Source organism: Myotis myotis, unplaced genomic scaffold, assembly GCF_014108235.1.
Source record: "Myotis myotis isolate mMyoMyo1 unplaced genomic scaffold, mMyoMyo1.p scaffold_m19_p_4, whole genome shotgun sequence".
Taxonomy (NCBI): Eukaryota; Metazoa; Chordata; class Mammalia; order Chiroptera; family Vespertilionidae; genus Myotis; species Myotis myotis.
Window position 1 is genome coordinate 124248294 of NW_023416346.1, and position 16658 is coordinate 124264951.

At 45.3% G+C, this 16658-nt stretch overlaps 3 protein-coding genes across 8 annotated transcripts in view; 1 reads left to right on the plus strand and 2 right to left on the minus strand.

Annotated features, from left to right (window-relative positions):
- Positions 1 to 1142, minus strand: part of REPS2 (RALBP1 associated Eps domain containing 2) — a 193506-nt gene extending 192364 nt beyond the window's left edge. For all 6 annotated transcript variants that reach the window (XM_036305527.1, XM_036305531.1, XM_036305528.1 and 3 more), the window contains exon 1: positions 758 to 1142. In XM_036305527.1, the coding sequence (XP_036161420.1) occupies positions 758 to 991 (234 nt within the window). In that variant the 5' untranslated portion in view covers positions 992 to 1142. The remainder of the gene's footprint in view (positions 1 to 757) is intronic.
- Positions 1143 to 1991: 849 nt separating this feature from the next.
- LOC118654446 (zinc finger protein 706-like) lies at positions 1992 to 2274 on the plus strand. Its single transcript, XM_036305768.1, has one exon. It carries the CDS (start codon positions 2029 to 2031, stop codon positions 2257 to 2259), a length of 231 nt encoding a protein of 76 aa, XP_036161661.1. The 5' UTR covers positions 1992 to 2028; the 3' UTR covers positions 2260 to 2274.
- Positions 2275 to 11593: 9319 nt separating this feature from the next.
- LOC118653633 (sal-like protein 4) lies at positions 11594 to 14890 on the minus strand. The gene is made up of 2 exons (XM_036304252.1): positions 14303 to 14890; positions 11594 to 14110 (listed from the first exon to the last, which is right to left on the minus strand). The coding sequence occupies exons 1-2, from the start codon at positions 14888 to 14890 to the stop codon at positions 11594 to 11596; spliced, it is 3105 nt and encodes a 1034-aa protein (XP_036160145.1).
- Between the last annotated feature and the right edge of the window lie 1768 nt (positions 14891 to 16658).

The following is a 16658-nucleotide window of genomic DNA, read 5'->3' on the forward strand; positions in this document are numbered from 1 at the left end:
TGTTTTCCAGGTTTGGAGCAGCCAAAAAGAGGTAGCTGTGACACACATTACTTTCCAATTCTGTTTCCAAGTCCAAGCAATGATAATGTGGGCAATACAGCTGTCCTCCACACTGGACCTCTGGGTCCACCTCTAGCCCTAAATTGGAAGGTTGCTCTGCCCTGCCAGATGTTCTCTTGCAGCCTGTGTCCACACTCTGCAACTTGTCAATATGGCTTTCCAGTTTAATACTAATTTTCAGAACTATGTTAGTAGGCAATATATAGGGTAGATATATACATAGAGAGAGGGGCAACATTTAATCTTGGGCCCGGGCCCTAGACACACACATCACACATCCTTCAAGTTCAAATCCCAGCAAGCACCCCAAGCGCCCACCCCTTCCCACCCACCCAGGAGAGGGAAGGGCAGGAACCTGGAGCAGAGGTTAAACTAGACACCAGCCAAAACAAACACCACTTCCAGAACAAGGCAAACTTTGGGTCTAGGTGGCTGCAGAGCCCCAGAAATGGCTGGAGGAGGGGAGGGAGTACCAGTCCGCCTCGGGGGAGGAGGACGGTGAGCGCACCCAGCACTGCTGTGCTGCAGAGGAAGCTGGTGTACCCCGGGAACACGGGCTCCGTCTCCGTCCCCGGCTGTGAAGCCCCTTCCCTGCCACCTGGCCGAGGCCTCCGGGTCCCTGTGAGCAACCCTGTCGCCCCACCCCTTGTCCCTAGAGAAATGATCCCCACAGACCCGCAGGGGCACGAGGACCTACCTGGTGCAGCGTCTCAGCGGGAAGCTGCGACGCCCGAAACAGGTCGGCCACGGGCCCCGCGGCTGCGGTGGCTGCGCTGGGGGCGGCCCGGGAGGCCTCAGGGGGCCCGGACCCGGGGCCCCCGCTTGCAGCGCCGGTGCAGCGCGCGAAGAGCTCTGAGTAGCACTGCTGCTCGCCCTCGCTCAGCAGCAGCGGCGGCCCGGAGCCGCAGCCCGCGCCCGCTGCCGCCTCCATCGGGCCTGGAAGAGGGCCCGTCGGAGCACCGTCCCCGGTCGGGGCGCCGCTGCCTTCACCGCAGCCTTCGCTGCCTCAGCCTTGGCCTTGGCCGCCGCCGCCACCGCCCCCACGCCCCACAGCTGCTACGAGGCCTCTTCCTCCTGGCGCCGCCGGCCCCGCCCCCGGACTTGAATGTTGTGCCTCAGCGGCGCGGCACATGGAGACAGGCGCGACGCGGACCAATCGGAGCCTGGGGTCTCACCCTGGCCCCGCCCCTGCCCCGCCCCCGCCTCACCTGGTGAAAAACACCGCGCACCTCCCGCCCTGCAGGGGGTCGTCTGCTCCGCCCCGCTGCCGGGCCAGAGAGGACTGGGGCCCGCGCCAGTCGAGCGCACCCCGCACCGGAGGAGGGTCTTTGCTCTCCGCCCCGGCTGGGAAAGGGACCCACCTGGAGAATGGCGGGGAAAGCTGTGGCGTTTTTCTCCCTGGGATGCTGGAACAAGTGCCCGCCCAACGCATGCCTAGCCCCTCCCAGAAAGGAGACCACGCAAGGGAAATGAGGCTTCCCTTTTTTCACCGCTGTGCTGGTTAGGTCCTGAAAAGCTGAAGGATAGAGATCTTCATACGACTGAGGTCCCAGTGACCCCCCATTGCGTTCAGGGTGGCGACGAGGTTAGGCCACTTTCTGAGAGATGGCTCAAAGCTGGAGTTGAGCCTTAAAAAGGAATAGCATTAGTTAGTTAATATTAAATATTAGAGTAATAGGAGTTTTAAAAGGAAAAAAAAGGCCCTGGAAAGAACTGCACATGTACATGCATTCAGCCTCTCTGGGAAACACTAACCCAAAGAAAAAATAGACATCTCGAGTGGCCTTCCCAAGGCTGAGGCGGCGGCGGGCGCACGCAGCGGTGGCTCCTCTTTCCCCTCCTCGGTGGGTGGAGGAGACCGAAACCGTGCTGGGCGCGCTCCCCTTTCCTCTGCCTCCGGACACCTCCACCAGCCCCTTCGCGCTGTGAGGTCTCTCACCTTGGACACAAGACTGTTCCTGCCCGGATATGGCTCGTGGACAGCAGAAGATTCAGTCTCAGCAGAAAAATGACAAAAAGCATTCCGGACAAAAGAAGAAACAAGGACATGACCAAAAGGCTGCTGCCAAAGCTGCCTTAATCTATACCTGCACTGTCTGTAGGACACAAATGCCAGACCCTGAGACCTTCAAGCAGCACTTTGAGAGCAAGCATCCTAAGACTCCCCTCCCTCCAGAATTGGCTGCTGTCCAGGCATAAAGTTATTTACAGGTGAATTCATGACAACTTTGACTCTTCTACTGTCTCAGATCTTAGGTAGCAAACTTGCAGCTGCTTTTCTAACAAACTGTTGATCAGCAAAAATAAAGGGGCTATAGAAACACTCATTTTTATGCTGTTCCCTTTTGGGCTTCATGCAAAGACAATTCTGTGTAAATGTACAGTTGACTCTAATTTGGAAATGTGAAAATCAGTCCATCCTTGTTATAAAATTTTTTTTACAGTTGTAATTATATTGATGTTCATAATGTGTAAAATAACTCATTTAATAAAGTAGTACTTTGATTTTACAACAAAAACAACATCTCAAGAAACAGCACTGATGATATAGACCAGTGATGGAGAACCTATGACACGCATGTCAGAGGTGACACGCGAACTCATTTTTTTTTGGTTGATTTTTCTTTGTTAAATGGCATTTAAATATATAAAATAAATATCAAAAATATAAGTCTTTGTTTTCCTATGGTTGCAAATATCAAAAAATTTCTATATGTGACATGGCACCAGCGTTAAGTTAGGGTTTTTCAAAATGCTGACACGCCGAGCTCAAAAGGTTCACCATCACTGATATAGACTTTGGTATTTGGGTCAACTAAAATAAGGACCAAGGACAGGAAAAGAAAAAACATCAGCAGATGGTTAAGGCGGGGGAGATAGATAAGAAGAAATAATAAAAATTATGTCAATTCATAAGGGTTGCCCAAAGTAATACATCCCTTTTGGAATCTAAAGAAATGAAATAAAGGAGAGGATCCACTCCAAAAGCAGGCAGTTCTTCACTAAGTTTTCCTTACATGACATTTTGCTTCAGACCTGCCAGGAGAGACTTAAGACGGCAGTAGGCTTGGGACAAGAGTACAAGAAGGATAGGTAAGTTGGGAGCAGCAAAGACTAACTTAGCTGGGGAACTTCCATTTCAAAATCTCACCACCATTGTATTTTCCACAACTGTAATACCTTCTCGGGAAAATTGCAAGCCAAGAGATCATGTTTATGCTCTTCCTACCATCCCAACTGTACTTGGGCTCCCCTGAGAATAGCCCACCATTCTAACAAAGGTTAAAAAGGGACCCACTCTTTGTGATAAATGCCAAACCCTAATTTCCCCTACAACTCCTATGAAAAGAAATATGCGGTATGGTAACCCCTAACATTCGTGTAGTTCAAAGCTACATTACCTCCTTTAAGCCTCACAGTAACTCTCAGGTAGGTTGGGAAAACATTTTTATCTCGATTTTACAGATGAGAAAATGGATGCAGAGATGGTGTGATACTATATTTGAAGCTGATCTGCATTACTCAACTCAGTGTAATAAATTTGACAGATATTTCTTAAGCACCAGATACTACAGAGATGGGTAGAAAGTCTCACATCTGTGCCTATCAATCAACTATTTCTGGTAGAACAGGGAGTATTGGTGGTGCCCCTCCAAGAGTACTGTAAGGGGTTTTTAAAAAATAAAGATGTGTTGTTTCAAGGAGTCTGCAACCTCACCGGAAAAGACAAAATTGACACAACAAATAAAAACAAACAATAAAAGACAATGTATAATTAAGTGCTAAATTGTGTACTCTGGGCTAAGTGCTGTGGGAATTTAGAGAAGAGAGAAAAATCCATGAACCAGAGCTCAACCAGGAAGGTTTGATGAAGGAGACCCAAGATGGATGTTGATGAATGGGTGGGACTGGAGAAGCCAAAGAACCAGACAAAGAGGTAGGGTCACGGGAGACGGAAGAGCCCCAGAGACTTGAGCCAAGGATGAGGGACTGCAGGGTGGAGCAGGAAGGAGGGGCAGCCCTGATGGGTTCTGGGATGCTGGAAGGGAAGTTTCTCAACAATGGATAGATGGATGGATGGATGGATGGATGGATGGATGGATGGATAGATAGACGGATGGATAGGTGGACGGACTGACAGACAAGAGGCACACCCAGAGTGACCCAATAGCAATAATATTTAAAATAAGAACTCAGGAGGAGAAAATGGCATTTTAAAAATGTTTTAATATCTAAGGAATTCTAAGCACTGTTCTTTACTTCTACAACAGCTTCTCTAATACAAGAAATAGTTATCAAACTTCAAAATAGACAGATAAGAATATAAAACTATAAACATTCATATCACTTAAGGCTGACAAGTAAATAAGAACATTTTAGAAGAGAATTTCTGTATACTCTTGCAGTTCTAAACTTACACACTTGTTTCAGCTCCATCATGGCCAAAAAGATAATATATTCAAGAATAGCCAAGAGATATCTTTAAGTTATGCTTTTTTTCCTTTTAAATCCCCACATAAAGATAACCACAAACTCAGAACAAGGTAGTGGTTACTTCTAGAGAAAAGTTTTCTAAAGCAGGGGTTGTAAAACCAAGACCAATACCTGATTTTATATGGCTCATGAACTAAGAATGGGTTTTACATTTTTTTTAATGGCTGAAAAAATTATTAGTGTTTCCTGTGCACCAAACAATATTTCAGGACACATAAAAATTATATGAAACTTACATTTTCCAAGCTGGCATGGCTCAGTGGTTGAGCATCGACCTATGAGCCAGAAGGTTGCAGTTCGATTCCCCATCAGAGCACATGCCTGGGTTGCAGGCTAGATCCCCAGTGTGGGGCATGCGGGAGGCAGATGATCAATGATTCTCTCTCATCATTGATGTTTCTATCTCTCTCTTCCTCTCCCTCCCTCTCTGAAATCAATAAACATATATGTTAAAAGAAACATTTCAGTGTCCATAACCAAGTTTGGTTGGAACAGTCATGTGTTGTCTGTGGTTCTTTTCACACTATGATGGCAGAGTTGCGTTATTGCCTAAAATATTTACTCTCTGACCCTTTATTGAAAAAATTTGTTGACTTCTAAAGTATGGAAACCTAATAGTTTTTTGTTTTGTGTTGTTTTTGCCTACAGCTGATCTTTGGGTTACCTGGGAGGGGGCGATATGGAGAATTCAGTTTGAGCTTCTGAATTTTCATGAGTGATACTGAGATACTTCATATTGTATCTCAAAGATTGGTGAACTTTAAAAAGTACTTACTGAAGGACTGACCACTGTACAGTAGCCCCCTGTTGTAGGTGGCAGGAATGACACTGGGTGTTAGACCGGTAGGGTATGACCAGACCTGGGTTCAGCAACCTCCATACTTGAGTTCTGGCTCAGAAAGAATTCAGAGCCAAGACCCAAACTATAAGAAAACATTTATTGCCCTGACTAGTTTGGCTCAGTGGCTAGAGTGTCGGCCTGTGGACTGAAAGGTCCCAGGTTCGATTCCGGTCAAGGGCATGTACCTTGGTTTCGGGCACATCCCCAGTCGGGGGTGTGCAGGAGGCAGCTGATGGATGTTTCTCTCTCATGAATGTTTCTAACTCTCTATCCCTCTCCCTTCCTCTCTGTAAAAAATCAATAAAATATATTTTTTTAAAAAAAGAAAACATTTATTTGTAAAATCATAGAGGTAGAAGAAGCAATTCATACAAGAGATGGGCTGAGGAAACAAGTTGTGGAAGCAAAGGAAGGGCCCTCGGAGCTTGGGAGTGAGGAAAATAATGGTAAGGCGCCTAGAGGGTGGAAAAGGGGAAAGGGAAACTGAAAAGGGAAAGGCACCAGCATGCTCCCTGGAGGGAGAGCCCTCTGGGTCCTCCACCCTAAGTGTTTTAAGGTTGGAGATTTTAGGGGAGGTCACAGGGGAAGCTCTTAATAGAATATTAAGGACCCTGTCCTTTCAGGGTCTAGGTCTCCACTGATTGGTCGGTGGCTGCATCAGGCAGGGGGTCATTATTCAATGCAGCTGGTCCTGAGGTCAGCCATGGGGTTGCTGGTCTGGTTTATTGCTTTTCTCGGCCTGGAGCTGAAATACAACTGAGGTCTAAATGTTCTCTCAAGGGAGGAAAGGTCAGGGGATCCAAACTGCATGACCATCGATATGCTAGGGATGAAGGCCACTCTGGGGGCAATGCCCACCCTACAATTGTCCTTTGCTAAGCACCTGAGGCTTTCCACCCTGGAGACCTTCTGTACCATCATCCTTGCTCTGCTCATGTCTGTCTACCACACCCCCTCACCCTTGATCAGTTTCCCTTTCTTTTTTTATTTTTTTTATTTTTTTTAAATAAATTTTATTGATTTTTTACAGAGAGGAAGGGAGAGAGATAGAGAGATAGAAACATAGATCAACTGCCTCCTGCACATCTCCCACTGGGGATGTGCCCGCAACCCAGGTACATGCCCTTGACTGGAATCGAACCTGGGACCCTTCAGTCCGCAGGACGACGCTCTATCCACTGAGCCAAACTGGTTTCGGCGATCAGTTTCCCTTTCCATGGTTTTAGTTGCCCTTGGTCAACCATGGTCCAAAGATATCAAATGGAAAATTCAAGAAATAGACAATTCATAAGCTTTAAATTGTGTGCCGTTCTGAGTAACCCCGCCAGGCTACCTGAGAGGTAAATCTTGCCTTTGTCCAGCGTCTCCCTGCTGGATTAGCTCCTCGCCCCTCCTTCCCCCCTGCCATTAGTCACTCAGTAGTTCAGTTATCAGATGACTGGAGTACCTTCACGTTATCTACCAGAAGGGTGAGTACAGTACAAATAGATATTTTGAGAAAGATCACATTCACATAACTTTTATTACATATATTGTTATAATTGTTCATTTTATAATTGGCTGTTGTTAACCTCTTACTGTGCCTAATAAATTAAGTTTTATCACAGGTATATATTTTCTTGCATATAGGAAAAAATGTAGTATATATAAGGTTCAGTACTATCTAATCATTTGTTTGTCTGATTTTACCTTTTTTTTTTTTCTAGAAGTGAAGAAAGGTAGATCTTTAACAGTGGGAGTGGGAATACTATTCCCCTGGCAGCATTTTTTCATGAGAAAGTTTCCGCTCTACTCCCAGAAGGGAATATTGATGAAATAACATTGCCACTTCTCACAGCTCCTCTCATTTACTCTTCTCTAAGGAAGAAGTGATAGGAGGGAGAAGAAATTGATCATTCTTGGCTCCAACAGTGTCTCTATGTCCCTCTCCGTCTCCCTATGTTCCTCTCTTTTTCTCTCCCTCTCCCTCTCTCCCGACCACCACCACCCCTGAATTCTGCTACCTTCAGAGGGGACTCCACTCTATCCCTGCTTCTGCATGCAAAGTACACCTAGTTTGGGGCCACTCTCTGTTCCCACTTGCAGGACCTGATGGGTATAAGACATCAATTTCCTTTCGGCTTCCTAGGTAAGGGCCTATTTTGTAGATGCTCTCTGAAGTGGGGAGGGAATGGGGTAGAGATAGTAAGAAGCCTGATTGTGGCCACAAGTCCAATCCAAATGTCCAGTCCAATTCCAGCAACAATGAAGCTGACGTATCCCCATGGACCTTACCCAGTTCATTCTACACTCATAGAGAAAAAGAGGGGTTGGAATACTTGCACCGTCATATGCCCTACAAACCACTAATAACAATGGAATCTTACAAGTTGCAGTCTCCCATAAAACCAGCTTTGAACATGAAATTATATCCTGTACCCACCGAGAGAGAGAGAGAGAGAGAGAGAGAGAGAGAGAGAGAGAGAGAGAGCTCTTTTTTCATATATCAGCTCCATCCTCTGGAGAAAAAGCTTGACAAATTGAGAAGGTAGCTGCTCTCAAGCAACAAACAACTTGTTCTCAGCAGCCCTGCTGGCCTCTTATGTAAGTTATCAGACAGTTCACCTCTCTCCATGGAATGAAGCCTTTGGTAGTCCTGGGAATGGCTGAGCAGAAACGTTAAAGCTTTCTGTGCACTGGGAAAGCCCAATAGTCATGTCAGCCAAACTGGAACCAACAGTTCGCACTACTCATTAACAATAGCAAGCTGTCTAACCTTGGGAAGGCAGCTTCCTGCTTTGTTTCCCTGAACAGGATTTTGGATAGTAATTATCCTAGCCATATATTTTCACGGTGCTTTTGAAAATCACTTATAACACTCAAATATACTTCAGAGTGTTTTTTTCTATGTTTTAAGGAATTAAAAACATTTCTTACTTATTTAGCACTTCAGTCATAAATTTGAGAAATTATTATTTATTAAATTGATAAAATTCTGAAAATCAACTTTTCAGAAACTATTCGTGTTTCTGAAAAATGTGGGGTTCACTAAATGAGTCAGGGTAGGCTAACTACTGAAACAAACATAGTAATGACTTATTTCTTGCTCATGTCACAGTACAATGGTCGTGGATGGGGGTTGTTCATTCAAAGACACCCTAGGAGCTCCTCCATCCCCTGGGACCCCAAAGTCCTCCACTAGATGCTCTACACTTGACAGTTATAAAAATAAAGGAGCTCAGCAGAGTTGGAGAGAGTGCATGGAAGATTGCTTTTATAGTGGAGTTTATGGGGCAGGGCCAAAGGTGGGACATATCTTCCTGCTTTCTATTGATTAGCGCTGAGTCATATGATCATACCAAACTGCAAAGGAGTCTGGGAAATGTAGTCACGCTGTATACCCAGGAAGAAGAAATGGGTTTGGGGAACATCTAGCCAGATTCTGACATAATTACCATGTAAAAATGTCAGACCTATTGTAGACACTGTTAATTCACTGCCAAGATTCCTGTCACCAGGCAATGCACCTTCAGTGAGTGTTGTCTGATAATGGCACACAACTGCTACTTTCTTTAAAGACTGGAGCCAACCTGGAGCCACTTCAGGTTACAACTCCACACTCTCCCTGCCCCCTCCTGCAGAGCAACCCATAGCCAATGGCTAGCTAACAGGAAGGACAAAAAGCTAGCCCCTTGCCTCAAGGTGAAACCAACTTTACAGTACAAATCATGTTCCAGAGAGCCCTGTGGGATGAGGTAGGCAAGTCTCCAGCTGAGACATACTTACTCAGCTCTTTCCCCTGCCCCATCCGGCTTCCCTCACTGAGAGCTCTCCCACAACAGAGCACTTAAATTCGAATCTCCATTTCAGTTTCTGTTCCCAGAGAACCCAACCTGAGTCAGGATTTTAAATCAGAATAATATGTCTCACATCTCTTATAAAAGCATGTGCAGCACAAGTTGATCTGTAAATATTTAAGTGATTTCAGTAGAGTATACTAATAGTCTTACACTCAATAAACAAAAGCCACTTTCCCAGGGCTGCAAACAGAATCATTTTATGGTAAATATGGATTGTGGTCTCATTCTTCATTTTTTCCTGCCCTTTTCTATATTGACCAAGTTGATGTGACTACTGGGTCATCTAGGATCTGAGTCTCAGCCTTGTAAGGTCAGAAATATGTGTATCACTTCTTTGAAGGTATGGCAACCCATGGGAGAGAGCAGGTACATAAATCACAATACCAGTTAACTGATTTACATCCACAGCCATATGCTCTTTGAATCATAATTCTCACACACCTAGCATTTCCCTTCTATGTGCATAAGTTTTCTCTGGAGATACATTTTTATGTATGTATGTATGTATGTATTGGGGTGGGGGTGGTAATCCAAATTTTATTCTCCAACAGTCAGCATCAGCAGGTAAAACTACAGGGCTTTCTCTTATTAACTTAACAATGAGAAAGCTTCTGGTGTGTGTCCTCTGTAACAATATTCACTTCACAGTGTAAACATGTACTATTATTGTGTTCACATACAATTCCAGAAAGTAAGGCACAACTTGGCAAAAAAAAATTAAATTTATTTTTTGGATCCTAAAGACAGGTGCAATAACTCAAACTTTTGAGAACAGTCTTTATCTACATTCCATATTGAAGGGGAAAGACTCCTCCACACAGAAATTAGGGTCTTTCTTTCTTGTTCCTCATTAAACCATTACAGCACTGTTTCATCATTCACTTAATATCATATACACACCAAAAAAAAACATTAGAAAAATCACAAAAACATCTTGAACGTCCAGCTGCTCTCACCAATACATCAACTCTTAGGTTTAAGACATGGACTAGGAAAACTTCAGCAGTCATAAAATAGGAAAAGAGAGACTAAGGCTACAAAAATAAAAAATAAATGAGGTAGATAACAAAGCTTTCATACCCAGGACTTGCCTATTCCAACTTTGTAGCCTTCATGCAATACTCATGAAGAGACATCTTCATAATTATTTGGCATAAGCTACATCAAGAAAGTTTTTATTAAAATTAGTATGTGAAACTCTGGCTGGGTGGCTTGGTTAGTTGAAGGAGCATCCTCCCATACACCAAAGGTGGTGGGTTGGATTCCCAGTCAGGGCACATATTTAGGTTTGGGGTTTGATCGGGGCCCATACAGGAGGCAACCGATCGATTTTTCTCTCCCACATCAATATTTGTTTCTCTCTCATTAATAAAAATATATCCTTGGGTGAGGATAGTATGTGAACCTATGAGAAAACACGCCCTTCTGTGAGTTTCTTCAAGAATGAAAACCCACTTATTTGATAGGATAAGCATTGGTGAACTAAACTAAGTCACTTGAGGTCCCCTGCTCGGGTGCCCACCTGTTCTGGTGTTCAGGAAGAAGGTGGCATCTGGAGAGCACAGGGAATAATACATTGGCACTCTTAGGGTTCCAAATGAACTGTGTTTCAGTAAGTAGCAGCACATACATTGATTCCCTAAGGACTAAAATCAGTCCATTTGAGGGTATCCTACTTAAGATTCCAAGGTTAAAGGAATTTTGTAATTCTACAACATTAGTTTTTATAAAGGTACATTCAAAAACGGGGGCGGGGGAGGCCCCAGCTGGGTAGCTCAGTTGGTTAGAGCATCATCCCGATATGCTAAGTTTACAGGTTCCATCTATGGTCAGGGCACATACAAGAATAAACCAATGAATGCATAAATCATTGGAATAATTTCGATGTTTCTGTTTCCCTTTCTCTCTCCTCTCTCTCTCTCTCTCTCTCTCTCTCTCTCTCTCTCTCTCTCTCTCTCAAAATCAATAAATTTCAAGGAAGGAAGGAAGTATATAGCACCCCCTCATCCCAATTAGGCTAAGCAGTTGTCTTTTACATTGTGATTCGGTAAGTTCCAACTTGAATCAAATGACAGTCTTTGGAAATAGTAACTCTATCTTGTACAAAGGTTTTATGTACACAGTTGGTTGCAAGTAACAACGCTACTTTACAAGCCCTACTTCTTTCCAAAATTTACAAAAACACCAGTCTATAAGATTTTTTTTGTTTTGTGTTATTTTCACAAAGCAGCATAGCAACATTGTGATTGTAGGACTTTGCTTGAGTTGGTGGTCACAACTGTAAACATCGTTTGCACATCAGTAAAAACAAACAAACAGGAGGAGATGGGTTATAACAAAAAAAAGAAGAAAGTCCAGTTCAAGAGTGGTCACTCTGCATTTCTCCAGGTGGGCTCTCCTGTAGCTTAGCTTCCAGTAAGTGAGGGGACTGGTGTTTGGGAATGCTGTCAGCAGCACCTGGTTTTTCCACATCAGCACTAACAGCTGACTGAGAGCCATCTATCTTGGAGACAGTGGTGTTACCCACAGCAGAGCTTGCCCCCTGGGAAACTAGGAGAGTAGAGAGATCTACACTCTGGATCACTGAGCTATTGTTGGTATTATTGGCCAGACCACCACTGAGCATGGTGGTGTACTGGTTGCATACAACAGGGTCCACATTCACTGAAGGGACCATGGTTTCCTGGGGAAACATTACAGGGAGCCTCTTTCCATCTGTTCCTAACAGAACCATGGTGTTCTCAATACCCTGCTTCCTCCCACAGTGTGCAGAGCTATTGTTGGCCCCATGCGTCATATAGTGGGCTTCCAAGTTGTCTTTGGTGATGAAAGCTTGCCTACATATGTTACACATGAAAAGCTTCTTCTCCCCAGTGTGAGTCCACTGATGAATTTGAACAGCACTGGCCAATGAGTTCTTCCTGAACTGTGTGTAGCCATGTTGCTTGTCTTGTTGGCATGGCTGAGCTGCTAACGAAGATGCCATGCCTGGGGATATGGTTGTGGGTCCAAATGCACCAGGAACTTCAACTTTGACATATGTTGGCTGAGCCTTGGCAACTGTTGATGGGAGACTGCTCCAACCTTCCATATCAGTGTGGCTGTTCTCTGAGCTCTCTGCTTTGCCACCAACATCAGGAAATTTGGACTTGTTGCTTTCTGCTTTGCCATTGGCTCGGGTGATGGCCTGAAAGGATGTGACTTCCAGAAAGTCTGGACTTCGGCTCTGATACTTCTGGTCTCCTATCACTGAAGACAAGTTGGTCACGCCACCACTCTCCACCAAACCTTTTCCTCTGCTGCTCTGCTGCACAGCAGCAAGACCCACAACCAGGGGAGCTGTGATGGTTAAACCTGGCATAGGTGATGTCGAGTGGGTGCTCAGAAGAGGCATGGGGATCTTCGATGAACTGCTAGGGGCATCCTGAGAGCCAACTTTGTCTACATCAGTGCTTTCAACATCACTGTGAAATATGGCACTTGTGCTGCTATTCTCACTGATCTTCATCGGCTTAGGATCCCTAAAGTTACAAGGATTTTCCAGAACAAGTGTGTTGAGAATCCGACCACCCATGTGCATCCGAACATGTCGCTGCAACATGACCGCATTGGTAAACTTCTTCTGGCAGATGGGACACGAATGCTTCGTCTTTGTGGATGTGTTGGTTTCGTGAGTGTTTAAGTGTGTATTCAGGTTGTGTTTGGTGGAGAAGATTCGGTCACAGATGTTACACTTGTATGTACTCTCCCTGGTGTGGCTGCGGTAATGCATTTTGAGAGACCTTTGGCTGCTTAAGACACGGTAGCAAATAGAACATTCATTGGGGTTAGTGGTGGCCTTGTCATTGTTCTTCACCAGCTTCTGCAACTTGAAAGTCTCTGACCCTGGCTTGGGTGCCCCTCTCCCTTGGGAACTACCAACCCTTGGGCAATTATGGTTTGGCCCTACCCCAGAGAATCGGTATCCATCCTCACTTTCTGGAGGCCAGGGCTGAGGATAGTTGGCCAGTGAGCCACCCATTAGGTCCTTGGGGTTAGTCCCACAAGAGAGATTCTGAGGTAGCCCTAGGGACCTGGGGGTCCCTGAGACCAGGACATATTTGTTAACACTTGATTCATCTTCAGGGACAGGTACAGAGAGTGCATAAGGAACACCAGTGCCTGTAGCCATTTTGTTGTGGAACTTGCCAAACAGCTGGGGGTTCGCTTTCACCTGGAAATGTTGATGTGAGTGCGTCTTGAGGTCGTCCTCTGTGGTGAACCACTGGCCACAGACAGAGCACATGAAGGGTCTCTCTCCAAAATGGGAACGGAGGTGGACCTGTAAGGAGTTATCAGTCTCAAAAACCTTGTTACAGTAATTACATTTGTACATGTAGATGCCAGCGTTGTCTTTGGGTTTGACATCCACTGGGGGCACACTGGATGGCCTCCCTTTCCCATTCGTGGATGGGTCTAATGCCACAGTGGAGAAAGGGCTCTGGGAGGGCACAGAGCCTGGGGCCTGAGGTATCAAAGCACCTGGGAGGTGGTTCGGAAGCACCCTTGACCCATCTGGCCTTGGGGCAATGAATACCAGCCCTGGGGGCACAGAGCTGGTGGTGGGAGGGATATTTGTGTGAGGTAGGCTGGCTTGTTTCAAGGGGTCCAGAGACAGACCTTGGACCTGCTGGGACACGTGGCTGCCTAAGGTCTTCAGGGTATCAGCTCCCACCATGCCTGAGTGGAGGATGTAGGTGGCCCACCTGCTCATCCAAATGCATACCTGTTCGGTGAACTGGACCTGCTGTAGCTGCTGCTGCTGTAGATACAGGACCTGCTCCAGGAACCATGGGATGCTGTTGGCACCAGGCAGGGGAGCAGGCAGGGAGGCAGGCTGTGGGGTGGACAGGGGAGGAGGCATGTGGGTGGGTAGGGGGGTGGGCAGGGGAGAAGGCTGGGGATAAGGCTGGGGTGAACGACAGGAGGTAGGCAGGGGGGTAGGCAGGGGGGAGGGCAGGGGGGGAGGCGGGGTGGCGGGCAGCGAGGGAGGCGGGGGGGTGGGCAGGGAGGAAGGCAGCATGTCGGCTCTCTGCTGACCCACCGCCACCTTGGTACCCCGTAGTGCTTGAAGAGTGACATCAGTGTTGGCCACTTTGCCTTTGGGTAAATAGCTTAAGTCCTTGGATGTGGGTGGCAGGGCAGTCTTCATCTTTAAATGCAGAACAGACTCTGCCCCTGGCTTCTCCTTCATGTCCCATGAGCTGACACCATGCTCCCTGGGACTCTCCTTACTGCTTGGATTGTGTGGTTGGTAGCTCTCCACAGTCCTGAAGTCTTCTGAAGGCACCAGGCCCTCACTGTCGTTCATGATGAAGACAGGTAGAGATTTAGTGCAATTTTTCTTATGTTCTAAGAATGTAGACAAGCTAAAGAACACTCCACAGCATATCTCACAGATGTGAGTCTGCTCCCAACAAGGTCTCTTTACCTTCCCTTGGTCCCCATTCATGTCCTCGCCAGTCCCCGGGTTGTTCATTGAAGCACCTGGCTCCCTCACCATAGACACCACTGGGGCCGCATCTGCAAACTTCAGGGCCAGCTGCTGCGGCTGCTGCTCTCCCTGGTCCTCCTCCAAGTTGATGTGTTGAGGTTTCACCTGCTTGCGCCTCGACATGATGCAAGTATTAGGACGCCAATCAAGCCACAATTATTTGCCCACTCCACCACAAATTCCTGGAGTTGGAGATAAATTTTAAATAATAAAATTCTCAAATATAGAACCATAGAAACAAACAAAGGAACTAAGTAAGGACAATGTACATGAAAAAAAATTTTTTCACACTCAAGGATGTTTCCAAATAGCATTTTGAGAAAAAGGAACATGTCTTAATCATGTGGTGTTCAATATATGAAAGATTTACATTAAAGGAGGAGTCAAAATTACCTGAAGAATACTAGAAACACAATGGCAAAGTAGCCTTTCAAGATTTTTTCTCATGGCTTATGTTTATCCTAGCCACTAAATCTACTCCTAGTTTAAACCTACTTTCATGACGTGATTTTATCTCAACTTCATGTCTTCTTTGACATTTTCACTCATTTCTTTAATTCTCTATAAGTCCAGCCAGTCACTACTAGTAGATGTCCAAGATGGCACACTCACAGGGCTGTTGAAGGAGGCCTTGAGTCCTTCTTATGGAGGCCTCTCCACAAGGCTGCCTGAGTGGCTTCAGGACAAGGCAGCTGACTTCTCCCAGAGCTAGTGATCTATGACAGAGTGCTTTTTCAACCACATGGTCTTTTATGACCTAGTCCCACAGGAGACATAGCACTTCTGCCATATTCTATTTGTTAGAAGCAAGTCACTAAGTCCAACTCACACTCAAGAAGAGGGTACTTGAGCTCCAGTTCTTGAAAGGAATAACAAAGAATTTATGGATAGATTTTAAATCACCACACAACTCTTCAAAGAACTGGTTCCTAACTATTGTCTTGTTTTTTACGAAATCACTCTCAAATTTGCAAAATGCTATGGTTTTGAGTTTAAACTGATGCCAATATATTTATAACCTTATAATGAGAACAGAGTTTTTAAAATTCATAAGCATTTAGTTTACTATCCTTTTTTGCAGTAATTTTAGATTAACAGATAATTACAAAAAAAGTACAAAAAATTCCTGTATACGTTTCACCCAGATTCCTCAAATGTTTCCATGTATGCTTCTCTCTCTCTCTCTCTCTCTCTCTCTCTCTCTCTCTCTCTCTCTCTCCCTCCCTCCCTCCCTCCCTCCCTCCTCCTCTCTTTCTAGATATATCTTTTCTGATTCATTTGAGAATAAATTGTAGGCATAATTATCCCTTTACTCCTGAATACTTCAGTGTACATTTCCTAACACTTATGTTCTCTTGTATAATCACCATACAATTGTCAAAATCAGGAAAGTAACTATCATCTAATCTATAAACTTTATTCAATTGTCACCAATTGTCCTACTAATGTCCTTTAGAGTAAAAGTGGGGCGGGGGACAACTTCCTCATCCAGGATCCAATTCAGGAACACATGTTGTATTTAATTGTCACATCCCTTTACTCTCCTTTCATCTGAAGCAGTTCTTTGGTCTCTTTGTCTCATGACCTTGACATTCTTGAAGACTACAAGTCTTTTTTTTTTAATATATTTTATTGATTTTTTACAGAGAGGAAGGGAGAGAGATAGAGAGTTAGAAACATCGATGAGAGAGAAACATCTATCAGCTGCCTCCTGCACATCTCCCACTGGGGATGTGCCCACAACCCAGGTACATGCCCTTGACCGGAATCGAACCTGGGACCTTTCAGTCTGCAGGCCGACACTCTATCCACTGAGCCAAACCAGTTTCGGCGAAGACTACAAGTCTTGCCTGGCTGGTGTAGCTCAGTGGTTGAACGTAGACCTATGAAC